Here is a 17,783-nt window from a genome sequence, read left to right as displayed (position 1 = left end):
ACCCTCAAGAGTGGGAAAGGGAAACTTGGTAGCATTGCAGCAGCATCCCATATCAGTTTTGGGAAAAGACTGGAGGTCTGGGCCAAAGGGAACAGAAAAACCCTTTCAGGTTGCCTTCTGGAATACATGATTCAAGAAGGAAAGAAAAAGAAGACAGGAAGGTTATTTCTAGTCCCATGAACATGCCCCATGGGCAGGGGTAAGAGCTCCTGGGCAGGGGAACTCATAGGGGACCATTCCAAAAAGATGAGGACATTGTGGCCCTTCAAACCCAGGTGACTCTGGACTACCCACTGATCCAGCAGGCAGGGACTATCTCAATGTCCTGTGAACACCAGGATGCTAGACACAAGCAACCTTAGAAAGTTTGGATCCAGACAACTGGTCTGCATCACAGACCACAAAAATGGAGGAGGAATGGGATTCATCGATCTCAATAACACCACAGACTTCCAGGAGTTAGGAGTGGCAATTTTTCAAATACTGATTATCCTGTTGAGATCGCCTATGGTTCCAGTGACTGCTCTGCAATCCTCTGCATTTTGCCAGTTTGTCTTTTGAGAGTGAGCAAGTGAGTGTGAGTGGGTAGGGGCAGAGAGAGAAAGAATCCCAAGCAGGCTCCATGCTGCCAGCGCAGAGCCTCACGTGGGGCGCGATCTCATGGACCGTGAGATCATGACCTGAGCTGAAACCAAGAGTCAGACGTTTAACCGACTGTGCCACCCAGGCGCCTCTGGGTTTTGCCAGTTTTTAGGAGATAGCAATGAGATGCTGTGCAAGCTGTGGCAGGACAGCTCTAGCTCCCTTACAGGGCTAACCTATTGGGGGAATTCGCTGTCAGCTTCCAGGTGCAGCACCTTGGTGGCTGCAGTGTTCCTGAGGTCTGCCTCCCCAGGTAACTCCCACGAAATGACTGGCCACAACAGGGACAGAACTACCTTATCATTTCTGCCCAACCCAACACTCCTCAACGAGCAACCTTCCTGGACCCCATTAGACTGCTCAGGACTTTTTCAGGGCTACAAGGCAGCCTGATGCTCTTCCTAATACTTCTTCCTTCTCCACACTCCCCACCCTCCACCTTCTTTTATAGATATCAGAGCTGCATCCCTGACTACTCTGCATTCCTTTCCCTGTTGTTTCCCACTGGTGCTAGCACCAATAAATCCTTCTAACTTCATGTTGGCATCTGTTCCTGGAGGATCCAAACTGACACAGCTACCAACCCACACAGTGTGACAGGGCAGCCTACTGGCTCACTCTTTTGAAATGTGATGGCTTAAAAAATGTGGCCATTAGGAGGGTGTTGAAAATAAATGTTTTTTTGGATTGCCCCCGAAAGAAAGTAGGCTGCTGCAAAGATGGGTCAACATCTCTTGGGGTTGACTTGACCACCATTTACCTCTCACAGGATGGCTAAACAGGAATCATCCTGGGAGCTGGTTTTAAGGAGAGCTACTATTTATTTAAAAAATATTTATCATTTATTGAGTACTTATTATGTGACAGGAACCATGGTAAGAGCTTCCCATACATTGTTTCATTCAATACTTACACAATTCGAATATGTGTCGCCACTTTTCAGATAAGGAAATGGAGCTAATTAGATGAGCTTGGGTTTGAACTGAGGACTGTTTGATGCCAAAAGCTAATACTCTTTCATCTTTATGCACACAAACACCTACATACACATGTACACACGATGTAAAATTTTGAGTTTCCACAAAGAAAAAAACATATGAACCAGAGGAGAGAAAAGCAACAGAGAAAAATACAGTAGAGGAAAACAAAAACAAAGCCACTGCATAAAATTGGCCTAAAAATCTATAAAGAAGAGAAAATAAAGGCAAGGAGATTTTGTAGAAGTTTTAAATGTCTGGATCTCTTACTAATTACGTGCTCTTGGAGACATACAACCCTCTGGGCCTCAGTTTTTACAAATCTATTAATGAGGCAATTGATGAGATGGTCTTTAGATGTCATTTCAGCTCTAACATTCTATATTTTCTTCTTAGACACAACTTTTTAGTTTATCATTTTGTATAAAGAGAAACCAAAGTACAACGTTTAATTGCTTTCACATATCCCACGATTAGTAAAATGATCTGTTGGGCCTCCCAAGGTGAACGGTGGTCTTCACAATTAACCGAGAGAAGCAATGTGCCAGGATCCCAAGAGAGTGTGATCACAATCATAGGTATCTTACACACAGGCCATACGGAAAGTTTGTCCAAAAATGTTTGTCCATGGTTCATCTCAGGTTCTTGCTTGGCACTAAGTCCTCACGGATAGTCTCTACATATATCTGTGGTGGTGACGGGTGGGTGCGGGTGTGTGGGAAAACCTAGATGAAAGCAGAGCTTTTTATCTGTAGACAGTAAATAATAACATTTTCTAATTATGACATAGGCATTTGTGAGAAAAGGGATATAAAATGTGAAAGTACTTCAAAAATTGTTAATTTGAAAAGCCTCATTTGCATGTTTTTCCATCTTTGCTTTTTTCTCAATCTGCAGAAGAGATTTTAACTACTAATCAAAGTTTGGTCAACCTCCAGGAAAAGGCTAAAAAGGCCACAATCAGTAGAGAGGGCAAGGGGAGAAAAACACAAGCCAGGGCGACTACAAAGTAGATTACCAACTTGGCTCCACAAGCCTGATTCTATCCTGACGGGCCTCCCAGATAATGTTGTAAATAATGCAGATTATGAAAAGCACGGTCAGCCTGAAAAATTGTCACCACACACACAGAAAAAGCAATTATGTGAGGTGATGGATACGTTAAAACTTTACTATGGTAATCATTTTGCAATATATGCAGGTCTCAATTCATTATATTGTCCACCTTAAACTTACACAATGCTATGTCAATTATGTGTCAACAAAGCTGGGGAGAAAAAAGCAAAGCAGTGTGGAAGGAATGAGATGGAGAAAAGAACAAAATGCATTATTCTTTGAGAGAGGAATGTAAAAAACTCACTAGTTTACTATGTTAAAAAAAAGATGGCACATTTATTGCTACATAAATGTTATATACATATTGTGTTTTCTGTTACAGTGACAGAAAAAATTTTGAACTTCTTGCTGCTGGTTGAAAAGGTTTATCAATAATACCTTGAATTTGACACAGGATACAAATCTGCAATAAACCAACAATGGAAACTGGAGAACAAGATGAGAAGCAATTCATCTCGGACAATTAGCTCTTACAATACTCCATAGGTACTACACGGTATGCTAGAATCCTACTATGGTCTTAAAATGCTATTGTAAATTTCTGATATTAATGAACAGGTTATGGTAAATAACCCTACATTTTTACTACCTAATATAATAAAATAAAGTAAGAAACTTTTTACTGAAAACTTTTCGATTTCAAAAATCTAGAAAGAGTAATATTTAGAATTCAAGAAATTTTCTTACAAGATTATTGTATAAAAGACTAGCTACAGTGAAAAATAAGCCAAATGTTTTTTTCTTTCTATTTTATGAAGGAAAGCTTCTGGGCATACTGCAAAGTCTAATATAGCGAAAAAGACAACAAGCTCTGAAGAAAAAAAGGCCAGGCAGTGGCGTATGTTCACTCACACATCATAAGCAACGACTTCTGTTTAGCTGATTAACACTGAAATGAAGAACAAGGCCACAGATAGAGTCTGATGTAATTGGAGAATATATGCAAATTAAAGTAACCAAAAAGTCCACTAAGTTCACAAAAGACCGATTTGTTAGGAATCATCCTGATTGGAGGATCTGAAGTCCTGTCTTAATTGTTTTTGTTCTTTCAAATTAACAGAAATCTTTGAGTTACATAGTGATTTGGGTCCTTTCTTCTGTGTGCTGACTGCCTTTGGTTGATATTGGCCATAAGGAATTATTAAGCCAAGACAACCTTGTTTAGCATGTTTTTCTCTCCCAGGGCTGTTGTGGTGGAAGACAGATTTCATGGAAGTTCAAAGTGATTATGATATCTTAAAAAACAACTCTGAAGGATTAGAAACAGAGGGGTGCCTTAATGTACTGTGCTAAGATGGACCGACAAGCAATGGTTTACTGCTAATCTGGCTCATCTTCTTGGGACAGGGGCAGATGGTTTGCGGTTGATTAAATCACCCACTGAATTCCTCCCCATTGACCAGCCATCCAAGTGACAGAGAAATAAAGGCGAGGATAAGGTAACACGGGTGACCATTGCTCTTGTATTCCATTAGGTAATTAGCCTCAGAGTGCTGTGTTCATTTATCACACTACCTGCCTCGGTGACTACTGGGTTTTGTTACAGTCACCATAATCACAGCCTGAAAATCTTCTTTGTATTTTAAATCCATTTTGTGCTTACTTACAGCTAACACTTTACAAGTACTATATGTAGTACTTACTGCTTGGAAAACAAAGCAATTTCTAAGTAGATTCTTCCCTTGTAATTTACACTCTTGCTATTACAAGCTTTACTATGAAACCTAGAAGCTTGAAAAGTCTTGGTTATTATTAGAAATAAAGCAATGTTTATTTTGGGGAAAATCTAGGGGACAAAATTTCCCCCTTTAAAATCTTAGCTAGGGTATGGTCACAGATGGTCTCTGTTGATTTTTGTAAGGTAAATATGCAAAGCACATAGGGCTACATGAGGATTCTGGATTGTGACCATTAACTATTCAGATTCAGAGACCAAATATAACACCCACAAAGAGAAAATAAAAATGAATGAAAAAATGAGAGTGAGAGAAATGCTATACCAAGTAATATTTTCCTATTTCATGGAAAACACTATTCATATGGCAAAAGGATAGGAGAGGGCAAACAAAAGACTTTTCCCTTCCTTTTTAAGACACTAATAGGTATGCCGGGAATGCTAAGGGCCAATGGTTGTCACTGCTTTGTTCTGCACGTGAACAGCTTTAACGAATGCTGGCATCAGCTGAGTATAGATCAGCTTTCCACATTAACTTTTCCCTTTATATGTAGACCTTACAGTTCCATAACAATAAATAAAATTTGTAGTTACAATGCATTTGTCAATTCAGTTTAGGCACAAGGCAACTTCCACGGTGAGTGGAGAGAACGAGACAGTCTCTGATTGTGCAGAAGCGACACACTGCTTGCAACAAAATGACATGCTGCAAACATTTCATGGGCTGACGTTCTATCTGATGAGCTTCCTATCTTCACTTCTGATGGAAGTGTTGACCAGTTGCTTTGATCGTAGGATTACATTTGAGTTTCTTGCTTCAAGTGTTTTGTTTTTTCTTCTCCCTCCTAACAGGTTTGTGTCTTCAGATAATCTGAGTTGTCCAAGTCCTTATGAGGAGAGGTCACCTTCTATCTAGCCTACTGATAACTCTGGAACTGTGGCAGGGAGAGCCAAGAGAAAGAACAGAACCAATTAGGATATCACTGTTAAAAATAAATACCTCCCCAGAAAAAAACAAATCGATATTGATATTTCTCATTTATACCAGGTTTATTCTAAATTAGCAGTCTGCTCAATGACTTATAAAAGAGTTTCAGAATTGCTTTTAAGGTGTAATTGAAATGGTGTGGTAAGATTTTTAAAGGAGATCACGTGATTACAGCAATCACAAGATACAGGATTATACGACAGCTGGGGCAATTATGCAAACTTTTATTTTGAATGGTATGCAACACTCAAGTTGGCAATACCTGAGCTCTGAGGTTCTACTCGTTCATTTCTCAGTGGAGAGACAATGTGAAAGCATCCCTTTACTGATACATCCAGTCCACCATACTGTGTTCATAGTTTATACATCTTCTCTAAGCAGCAAGTTTCTGAAGTTAGGACCATTTGGTATTTGTTTTCACATTGGTCCCTATTCCCAGTTCATTAGAAGATCCTCAATAAATGTTCAATGAGTGAATGAATTATTAAACTTTACTAGTATTAGTACAAATTTTTTACACACTTATAGTCTCAATATACATAGTTGTTAACACTGAAATTTTCCATGTTAGTCATTTTTGATGACAATAATCTTACCAAGAATCACACCTTTCACATCTTTATTAAACTAACAACAGTACTGTTTCCTAATAGAGTTATGCTCTTAGAAATGGATAACTGAGATATTCAAAGCTACTTGGCTTTATATTACATGGTGGCAAAATCTGTGCTTTTAGGGCCAGTCACCCCAAGGCCATTTATCAGCCATTTTTGTTTTAGCAGTCATTTTCCTGCTGGCCAGTCTTTTGCTGGTTTTAATCTGTTATTCAGTTCTATAAAGAACTGAATGTTATCAGGTGAAACCAGATAACCACCTTTATGAAATTAGCAACTTTTAAAACATATGTTAAGATAATAAACACTAACTTATAAAATGTTATGGAACAAAATTCATTTACTGCATTTCTTATAATCCTGAAACTTTTTTTTTTTAAAAGGATTCTTGATCTCTTTTTGACAGGTAAGAATGCTCAGGTTTAATTTTACCCTAAGTGTGGGAATTTCCTCATTCTAGAGATAAGGGTAGAGACATGAAAGCAGTAGGAGATATAGAAAAGCCATAAAAGAAAAGGAAGTAAACAGGGGAAGAGATGTAAGGTAGGGAGACAGACCTGAAGGAGAAAGAGCTGGAGAGGGACCAGAAAGTAGAGCAAGAGGAAACAGGTACAACTAGAGAGAGACACAGGCTTTGTGATAAATCTGACAGCTCTTTTCACAGCCTGGTGGCTACCTGGGACCTGAGCATCACAAATTATCTTTCATCACTTTTCTTTAAAATGAACTGACAATTTAGAAAGTCACTTTTGCATTGAGGAACAGTGGCGTGTTTTTATTTTAAAACTTTCAAGTCTATTTTCTCATGATATTCTACATTTTCCACAAAATATTAAACATAGCTTGTGTTAAGGATCTGTAAGCTAACTAGCTCTTGCTTGAAGTCTCTCTTTGATATGCATAATTAGGTTGCTGGGTATTTTTTGTGGGGGAGGTGGTTTTGGTTTTCTCCAGTGTGCTAGTGTTATAATTATAAATGACAAATAATTACATTAACTTTTTTTCCTTTTGTCCCCGAATGAAATCTTTAGTATTGGTCTAGTTTGATCTCAGGAAGGATACATGTAGAGGTGGTAGGAACCAAATTCTTCAGGAAAAGGTGAATTGAGTAATGTTTGTAGTTTACAAAATATGCTATCAAATTCTACACTTTCAGCTCAAAATGAGATAGGCGCAAAGCTGACCAAATGAAAGTGCACTTCATATTTTTTTGTGCTCCACACCTCCCTCCCATCCACTCAGCTTTACCTTACTGCTTTTAATATGTTGATGAAACTGGGAAAAGAACTACACCCTGCTGCAAGCAGATTATATGAGGTTCCCAGAGATGTATTCCTAATCCATGCTGCCAGTTAAAGTGCTAGTGTCCCAAATATTTAATTATAATCTATATTAGTTTCTGCCACCTAAATAATAACTACAACTTAGATTATTATAGATCATGTACCTGTATATAGTTAAGAAAAAAGATGATTCACATTAACTACTTGGGCAAAAACTTCTATTACCTTTGTCATTTTGTTAAACAAAAAAATCATACAGAAGCGAATTGTGTTTACTCCATGAATAGAAAGATAAAAGAACAGCTTTTCAACATGTAAAATTCCACAGAGAAGGGCACTGTGGTTCTATCATATGTAATACCTTTATGTTCACTAGATTCCAAAAGGTTTAATTAATAGCCTTACAAGGGAAGAAAGATGCATATTACAAACTTGCACTGTCATTCCAAATGGAAGCAAACAGTGCCTCTTTTGTGTATAAAGATTTCATGATAAGAAGAGGTAGGTGGATTAACAAAAAACTGGTTGATGATCACAGTCAAGTATTTTTGAGTAGAGAAATGAGGAGTATGAGCGGCAGCAAAAGTATTTGACAGATGAGTCACTGCACTATTTTCTTCTTGGATCAGAATAATACTCATGTGAGAGTGTACACATGATGATCCAGAGCAGGAGAACCCAAAATTCTTCATAAATCACAGGATACTATCACACTGAACAGTAATTTGATATTAAAGGACACTGGCTTTCTAAGTATGGTGATACCACAGAAAAGAAACTGTTGGGATTTCAAATTACATGTGACCTTTAGCATTACCATTGCCACCAGAGAATTCTGTTCAAAGGTTCTAACTCAGTTTAAGATGAATCAGGTAAATTCTTGTTGTTTCTTTTCATACTCATACTTACCTGGCTGATGTTTACATATGACCCATAGGGTTGGTAGTTTCACTAAGCCCAGGATGGGTTCCTGGCAGTGTGGTTGGCGGCTCTGCCGATACGGCAGAAACTTTTTCTTCTTCCCTTCTCTTAAGGCAGGCTGCTTTGGGGTTAAGGTTCCTCTCTGAAACGGGAAAATAATTTTTATCATTATAGTCATTAGTTATGAATCAGGGACTCTTAGGTCTTAAACTGAACAAATTGCTTTTCTATTTTCTTTCTGTGGATAGTACCTCTCTGTAACTTCATTTCCACACTGAATAACATCACACAAAGGCAACAACGATGTGCTCCCACAAACGCCTGGATTACATGAACCTCCAGGCTTAAGCTTTTTAGTATTTGGTGTTTTCTCCTTTTCTACTTATGCTTTAGTCTTCAAGCGTTTGATTTCATCTACATCAACCTCCAAAGGCAGTTCTTTTATTGCTTCAAACATTTTGGCAAGTGCTGATGTTAGTCTACAAAGTCTCCTCACTATCCTGCTAAGACATGGTACATGGGATTGATATAGATGCTGACATTCTCCATGTACCTGGAGAGAGACATCTGTGCTTTACCTAGACTTTTATCAGTTCAGAAAATGATGAAATAGATACCCTCAGCCAATCTTCTATAAAAAATGTGCCAACTCCTCTAGGGAAAGAGGTAGCTGGTACATATCTCGTGCATATATATATATATATATATATATATATATATATATATAAATGATTGGTTTTTTCTATAGCTAGAGGTGTGATTAAAAGGGTGATAAAGGGCGCCTGGGCGGCTCAGTTGGTTGAGCGCCGACTTCGGCTCAGGTCACGATCTCGCGGTCCGTGAGTTCGAGCCCCGCATCGGGCCCCTGTGCTGACAGCTCAGAGCCCGGAGCCTGTTTCAGATTCTGTGTCTCCCTCTCGCTGACCCTCCCCCATTCATGCTCTGTCTCTGTCTGTCTCAAAAATAAATAAATCAATGTTAAAAAAAATTAAAAAAAAAAAGGGTGATAAAAACCTTCTCTACTGCTTTGTATATAAGATAGCAGAGACAACTAGATGGAACTTTTGAAGTGGGCATTTTTAAAAGTAGTGGGTCTTACTATGCAAAATAAAAGGAAAGAAAATCCATTGCACTGGAGACCTACTGGATCAAAATCCATGTGAGAATTACTTATCATGTTATATTTTCTTTAAGTGACTTTTAAGCACAAGATATCCAACTCATGACAGCTTCTGGTTTTTTGTTTCTGATAATAACATAAAGTGTAAGTGAAAAGTTGTTTTATATATTTTTATAAACTGACTAAAAATGTCCTAATTAATGTAATATAAAAGGATCACTTAGTCTGCAATGAAGGGGCACCTGGCTGGCTCAATGGTGGAGCATGTAACTCTAGATCTTGGAGTTATGGTTTTGAGCCCCACACTGGGTGTGGAGATCACTTACAAGTAATCTTTGGAAGGGGGGTTGTGCCTGGTTGGTTCAGTCGGTTAAGTGTCCGACTCTTGGTTTCAGCTCAGGTCATGATCTCACTGTTTCTGAGTTTGAGCTGCATGTTGGGCTCTGGCTGACAACATGGAGCCTGCTTGTGATTCTCTCTCCCTCTCTCTATAAGCCCCCTCCCCTGCTCTCTCTCTCTCTCTCTCACTCACACACTTTCTCTCTCTCTCTCTCTCAAAATAATAAACTTAAAAAAAAATCTTAGGGAATCTGGCTGGTTCAGTCGGTAGAGTATGCGACTCTTGATTTCAAGGTTGTCAGTTTGAGCCCCATGTTGGGTGTGGAGAAGACCTAAATATAAAATGTTAAAAAAAAAATCTTAAAAAAACTTGTTTATAATGAAAACAGTATTTATTATGGTAAATCTAGTTAACTCTACTGACTGTTAGTCATACGTAATGATAAAATTTCATCTTAGAGTTCTCACTTTCTCAGCTCCTGCATTTAGGAAAAGACATGAAGCCTATAAAATGAGGAAGATCAATGAAGAAAGAAAGGTACACACTTATTAGGATAAGTAGTAAAATAAAAAGGCATGTTCATCATTATGTAAAAATATCAGGAACTGCTTTCTTAACAAGTAATTGTGCACCTCTAACTAATAAGAATAGTTTAAAAAAAATTTTTTTAACATTTATTTATTTTTGAGAGACAGAGACAGAGCACAAGCAGGGGAGGGGCAGCGAGGGAAACAAAGAATATAAAGCAGGATCCAGGCTCTGAGCTGTCAGCACAGAGTCCAATGCAGGGTTCGAACTCACAAACAGTGAGATCATGTACTGAGCCAAAGCCAGATGCTTAACAAACGAAGCCACTCAGGCACCCCAAGATTTTTGTTTTTTATTAAGTGTCACATCCCTTTACCGGGCAGGCAGCAGTCTAATGACTAAAGAGACCAAAGAGAGGGCATAAATTAACATGTTAAATTCAAAGAGGAGAAAGCGAGAACTGAAAGTTTTCCAATTGAAACAGGTTCACATTTTTCTCATAAGAAGGCTCACATTGCTCTTATAATAAAACCTTGCTGTTAGCTAACTATGACCTTGTGTCACATGAGGATCTAGCAGGCATGATCAGAATAGCTAGAAAGGACCAGAAGCAAAAACTCAAGTTAGGCAAGATCCTGTAAGCCAGTTAGTCAAAGAACACTAAGGGCTGGAAGAACCAAGAAAATACTACAGTAAGCTCTAGAAAATGTGAAGTTTGATCCAAAAAAGGCAAATGCTAGTGTTTTTTAATACTTTCTGGTATGTGAGAGCATCCCATAGCAAATATATTAAGTAGCCAGAAGGCCTGATGTACAGGTGAGTAGAAGAAAGACATTACCTGCAGGGCATGAGAAGTGATGGTCTCTCTCACATTTCATTAATTACAAGAGAGCCAACCTACCCAAAGCTCAAATTCTGGCTAACTCCATAGTCACTTCTTACATTATTATGACTAAGTAAATATTTCTTATAATAACTATGTGGACAAACACACAAGTCAAGAATTTTACATTGTTTCCTTACTCATATGACTTTTTGCTTTTCCTCTAGTTAATAGTTGCCTTGCTTTTCACTTGCTAGTAATACTAATTTTGTCCTCATACCCATGCTCCAACAGATCTAACAAATGCCTGTCAACATTTTTTTTATCTTAAAACCTCAAAGACACCATTGTATCATCTATTAATTCCATCTTCTTTCCCTGGAAAACTTTCTTCTGCAGTTAACCATCTTCTATTTTCAATGTGGACTAATAGGCACCTTGATTTTCTAGGCCTAGCAGATCTTGTCATGAGATTTCCTTTTGATGCTCACTTGTGCTGAATTTTTGTTTCCTGGCTCCCATGCCTTTGTCTTTATTGGTTACCTACAGCATAGGTTCCAGAAGCTTTCTGAGAACATGCACATGGGAGGTAAAATTTTAAAGCCTTTGCATATCTGAAATATCTTTATTCTGTTCTTCACTCTTTGATTAATGGTTTGACTACACACAGAATTCTAGATTGAAAATTATTTCTCTTCAGAGAACTACACTGCTACACTATCTCCTGTAACCCAGCATTATTTGTCCAGAATTCTGTTAATATTTTGACTCACAGGGATACAACTTTTCCATAGCAGACAGACCTGCAGTTAATCTTCCTGTTTTCAGGTAATGCTTGACTTCTGCCTTTTCCAAAGAATAGAGCCTTTCAGGGGCTAGGAGCTTTGTGGAACAAAATTATCTGCTTCTTGTTGGTATATCCCTCCCTGCTCCACTTAATTTCTTCCTTCTAAATAAGTCAATTACCACTACTTTGTCTACTTTCCATCATATATACATATTTTGCTCTCTCATTTGCTATGCTTTCTTCTCTCCCATTTATCCTTGTGGACTAATTTTATTTTTATTCATTTCAGTGGAGATTTAGTAAGGAGTATTACCAATGAATATGCTAAGACTATGAATATGCTATTATCAAATCATTTCAACTAAATTAAAATATCCTGAGGGGAGGGTCTGGAAATTTGTTTGGGAAAAGGAAAAGCTTCAGGTGATTCTGGGACCAGTCAGATTTGGGAACCACTGTCCTTGCTCACTTATCTTCAAACTTCCTAAGACACCAGGAAACTAAAATCCTAATAGTTCTATTGTCCGCAAATTATCACTGGAAGGGGAAATAAGCTGACTGAGTAGACCTGTGAAAGAATCTGAGGAGGAAATGTCTGACCATTAATCTAATCATTAGTAAAGCTGAAAGTACAAACTTGAAAGTAATATGTAAAATCTATTGATCAGCAAAATTGTAATGTTAACATTATACTGGTCATAATGGAAAGGCCTAAATTGGCAATGGCAGGGACCAGATGGAATTTGGTATGTGAGGTACCAAGGCAAAAAAAATGCTTTGACAAAATCTGAGGCTTGGAAGGGAAGCCACTCCTCCTGCTCTTCTCCAGAATACACTGCTGATTACCCTCCTGATATATATAGCCACTTGTCCAGGGAAGACAGGTTGTAGATAGCCAGATACAGTCTTGAAGCACTATCCCAAGGCAGAAGGTGAGCACAAGACTCCAGAGAATGTCCAAAGTAGTCATGTAAACAAAATGTGTACCTTTCTAGAAATTGCTGGGCCCAGTGACCAGTGGGTGAAACCCTTGCAGGGATAAAGAGGCTGCCAAAAATAAACAGGTTACCAAAATAACTCACAACTGCTAGAGATAAAGTCCAGAGAAGGACAGTGGCTATACTAAACTCTAAAGGTGCTGCCATAGCAAAGCGCAGGTATATGGGCTGCATGAAGGGTTCTAAATCCTGTTTGACAGACAGCCATCAGAGTGCCTTTCAAGAAGGATCTTGCATGGATCCCAAGGCTTTTACATTAAAGCTGTAAAATAAAAGCTCTGGGCTCTGAAGCCCAGAGTGTAAGAGTGGGAGGAAGGTGGTAGGCTTTTATGAATAGGAAAGTAGCCCCTAATGAGGTTATATTTCAGTGTATTTTAATGTTTGTTTGTTTGTTTGTTTGTTTATTTATTTATTTATTTATTTATTTATTTAAAAATTTTTTTTTTCCAACGTTTATTTATTTTTGGGACAGAGAGAGACAGAGCATGAACGGGCGAGGGGCAGAGAGAGAGGGAGACACAGAATCGGAAACAGGCTCCAGGCTCTGAGCCATCAGCCCAGAGCCCGACGCGGGGCTCGAACTCACGGACCGCGAGATCGTGACCTGGCTGAAGTCGGACGCTTAACCGACTGCGCCACCCAGGCGCCCCAATGTTTATTTATTTTTGAGAGAGAGTAGGGAAGGGGCAGAAAGAGAGAGAGAGCATGAGCAGGTGAGGGGCAGAAAGGGAGGGAGACACAGAATCTGAAGCAGGCTGCAGGCTCCAGGCTGTCAGCACAGAACATGACATGGGGCCTGAACCCACGAACCGCGAGATCATGACCTGAGCTGAAGTTGGACACTAACCGACTGAGCCGCCCAAGTGCCCCTATATTTTAGTGTATTTTAAATTCTGTTCAAACTCTAATCAGTCAGTGGTTCCCTATAAAGAGCTTTCCAGAACTGTGGAAGAAAGTCAGTACCCATTAACAGTGACCAGAAAGTTTTAACGCAGTTGGATGAGCCTAGATGTTACATCTTGTTTCAGACTCAGCTTTCCTGTCCTAGCTACTTGTATGGAACCACTACAAAGTCAAATCTTGCAAGTGAATGAATAAGATCCCCCCAGGCATGGTGGAGTTTATAACTTTTCCAAACACAGAGGTATTTCTCATTGATGACTTAGGTCTGAGAGTAGGAACCTCTGATCTTAAACAAAAAGCTAAGAATATTCTGTATTCTAGCTCTAATAAACAGTGGGAAGGAAAGGTACTATACAGGAGTAACTTTTGGCACCACTGCTGTCCAGACAGTCCAGGTGGTAGGAATGGTCTTGACAGTAAATGGCTGGGTAGAGTCAGGGTAGAAAATATCCTGGGTCTGCAGAGCAGCGGGATGGATGTACTGGGATCACTAAACACGGGTGCTTCACTGCCTTCAGAGTGAGACAAAAGGTGTCAGACACATTAAAACCAAACCAAACAAACACAAAAAAACTTTGATAAAGTGACAGGAGATATTGAAGGCTCAAGAAACCACTGATCCTGCTACAGATGAGCAGGCAACAATCAGACTGTCTTTATGAACATCCCAAGGGAGTTCATACATTTTTGAAAATCAGGTTTCATTAACATTTACCCTTTACACATATTCCAATGGCCTTATTAGGAGCAAGTATCTGGTTTTAATGGTAGATTGGTTATGCATGAAATAATCTACTCATCATTCTTATTAAATATACTGGAGGGAAGTGGATGGATCAGTTAATTACTATGGTTAAGTTTTTCTGCAAGTGCGTTCAAGTTCCCCAACTCTGGTTTCCTCAGAAATAGTATTCTTTCTGCGACCAATGCTGAGGGTCATCCATAATTATAGCTGTCAAGTGTCTGTCCTACTCCTATTCTTTTTCCTTTTCCAACTTTCTTTAAATAAAACCCTACATAAATATCCAGTACATCAGAAAGATAGAGTTGCTCTTAATGAAGAGAGGTTAGAGGTAGGGTCTAGAACCCAACGCCACACCTATAATTCTTTGTAAAAAGACTTAGGACAAAACATTCATAACTCTGGATAAGAAGACAAATAGGTATATGAAAAATATCAAGCTCAATGGTAAAACCTTTCAAGGGCAGGAAGCTCATATTAATCGGTAACCTAGGGTCTAGCATATAGGTGACTGGGACAGAAGAGGTGAACAATAAATGCGTGTTCAAAAAATGAAGTTTGAAAGCTTCTTCAAGATTCCATCAAATTTCCTGAAAGATAAAACTGTTGGGGCAGTTGTCTGAGCCAGTGGTGGATGAGCCAGTATAAACCATACATGTGTCTCTTAGAGACACTCAAACATGTCAGGGCATATTAGGCCAAGAAGTTCATGGCATTCCTGATCAGGGATCAACAAAAAAACCTTGAGACCTTTTTGACTTGGGTATAAAGGACATTCATATGAAGTAAAGCCAGGAGGGGCCATGATCAAGCATTCTATTAACCAGCAGGGCCATTATAATAAATGGCCCAGGGTAAAGCAGGCAAAAAATATAGTACAGAGAATGGAGAAGACAGGAAGCAGCAGGGAAGGAAGCAGGTCTAGGCAGGTAAATTTAACAGTGTGGAAGACCAGATTCAGTAAGAACAAGAACAAAGGGGCAGAAAGCACTAATGCTGAGCAGTGAGCAGAGGCTGGCTACTCCCTGCAACATTTGTAAGATTGCACCCTACTGGTTTGTGGGAAGCATTGAGCATACAGATATTGACCACTACTGTGAGATGGAGGTGGAGGAACTACAGAGAAAACGCGATCCAGATGATGCAGTGGCAGAAGTACTAGTTGAATTCATAGACAACTTCCCAAGCAGAAGAGAAAGTGGAAAAAGAAATGTCTGCCTACCTAAGGCAAAACAGTTATGCATCTCTGCTGAACCTACTTACCTCTGACTTGCTGTTCTAGACTAAGGATGACTGCCACGGCCTGATGAAGAATAAGGAGTTTTGTTTGGGGTTTTTCACTCTTTAAATGGAGCTGACACATTCGACCAAGCTCTTTGAATGCCTCATTAATATCCCGCACACGTAAACGTTCTCTGGCATTGTTAGCCATCCGCCTTTCCTTCTCCCTTTCTATCTTCTGTTCTGGGTTCAAATCCTCATCTTCATTAGTACTGCTAGAAAACAAAGTAAACAACAATGTCTATTAGATTCCCTATAAAATATGATGTGCTTATTATATAAAATCATAAAGTATAAAGATGGAAATGAAACTTATCTACAAATTTTACCAAACAGTAGTAACAGTTATACTTAACATGATTATATGTATATCTTTCCAGCTTTATTTTATGCACAGTTATATAGTTGAAATTATGCCACATATATTTTTAAAGCTTATTTATTTTGAGAGAGAGCGAGTGGGGGAGGGACAGAGAGAGAGGAAGAGAGAGAATTCCAAGCAGGCTTCGCACTGTCAGCGCAGAGCCCTACGCAGGATTCAAACCCATGAAAGTGTGAGACCATGACCTAAGCTGAAATCAGGAATCGGACTCTTAACCAAATGAACCACCCAGGCGCCCCTACCACATAAATTTTTAAATGCATTTTCACTGTGCATTATAACATAAAGTCATCTCTATACCAGCACCACTCTTCATAAACATAATTTGAATGACTACATAATATTCTAGCACCTTGCTACTCAGACTGTGATCATCAGAATCAGCATTATCGGGAGCTTGTTAAAAACAAACTCTCAAGGGTGCTTGGGTGGCTCATTGGGTTAAACATACAACTTTGGCTCAGGTCATGATCTCACTGTTTGTGAGTTCGAGCCCCGTGTTGGGCTTTGTGCTGACAGCTCAGAGCCTGGAGCCTGCTTCTGATTCCGTGTCTCAGTCTCTCTCTTCCCCTCATCTGCTTGCGCTCGCTTGTTCTCTCTCTCAAAAATACACAAATATTAACCCCCTTCCCCCAATAAAACCCCCCCCCCCAAGCCCCATAAACTCTTAAGTTCTACTGTAAGCCTACAAATTGGAAGTTACATTTTAACAAGATCCCTGGCTGGTTCATATGTACATTAAGGTTTGAGAAGCATTGTCCCAGTACACTAATGCATTCTAACTTGCCTAACCCATCTTCTTAAATATCTTCTATCAGGCACCTGGTGAAAAGGAGAAAGACAAGCTAAAGGTAGAGGATGAGAGAAGGATCTCAGAAAAGGACTACTTTTTGTTTCACAGAGAAATATCATCAGTGGCAATGATTTTAAAACATGGGTAAACTGGAACAATTTTTTTGAAGGACAAACTGGCAAAATATCCAAAGCTTTAAAATGTTTATTACATCTTGATCAGCAATTCCAACTTTAGAAATTCATCCTAAGGATATAATTAGAGATGTTCATAGGATTTTATGTAAAAATTGATCACACAATTATTTACTTTAGCAACTAATTGCAGTCCAATAATAGGAGACAGGTTAAATAAAGCACAGTACATCCAGACAACTACCTACTATGTAGCCTCTAAAAATTAAGCTTCAGACTATGCTAACTAAAAGATGCCAGACACAAGACTACATACTGTATGATTTACATGAACCTCTAGAAAAGACAAAACTGTAGCAATGGAAAGCAGATCAATGGCTGCCAGGGGATGGAATAAGGGTACTGATCACCAAGGGGTATAAGGAAACTTTTTGGGGTGGTAGTAATATTCTCTATTAATATGGTAGTAGTTAATGGGGCACCTGGGTGGCGCAGTCGGTTAAGCGTCCGACTTCAGCCAGGTCACGATCTCGCGGTCCGTGAGTTCGAGCCCCGCGTCGGGCTCTGGGCTGATGGCTCAGAGCCTGGAGCCTGTTTCCGATTCTGTGTCTCCCTCTCTCTCTGCCCCTCCCCCGTTCATGCTCTGTCTCTCTCTGTCCCAAAAATAAATAAACGTTGAAAAAAAAAATTTAAAAAAAAATATGGTAGTAGTTATTAAGACCATATAATTTGTCAA

The 17,783-nt window shown here is 39.1% G+C and overlaps 1 protein-coding gene across 17 annotated transcripts in view; it reads right to left on the bottom strand.

The window, feature by feature from the left end:
• Window positions 1-2,982: 2,982 nt before the first annotated feature.
• Window positions 2,983-17,783, bottom strand: part of TCF12 (transcription factor 12) — a 396,860-nt gene continuing 382,059 nt past the window's right edge. For 13 of the 17 annotated variants that reach the window (XM_040492789.1, XM_040492790.1, XM_040492788.1 and 10 more), the window contains 3 exons: window positions 15,721-15,953; window positions 8,205-8,358; window positions 2,983-5,345 (listed from right to left, as the gene is read on the bottom strand). In XM_040492789.1, coding sequence (XP_040348723.1) covers window positions 8,216-8,358; window positions 15,721-15,953 — 376 coding nt within the window. In that variant the 3' untranslated portion in view covers window positions 2,983-5,345; window positions 8,205-8,215. The remainder of the gene's footprint in view (window positions 5,346-8,204; window positions 8,359-15,720; window positions 15,954-17,783) is intronic. The other 4 variants (XM_040492792.1, XM_040492794.1, XM_040492797.1 and 1 more) reach the window with 1 other exon arrangement.

Source organism: Herpailurus yagouaroundi, unplaced genomic scaffold (assembly GCF_014898765.1).
Source record: "Herpailurus yagouaroundi ecotype Mexico unplaced genomic scaffold, PumYag 184, whole genome shotgun sequence".
Lineage (NCBI taxonomy): Eukaryota > Metazoa > Chordata > Mammalia > Carnivora > Felidae > Herpailurus > Herpailurus yagouaroundi.
Note: the sequence above shows the minus strand (reverse complement) of the source record. Positions and strands in the feature narration are given on the sequence as shown.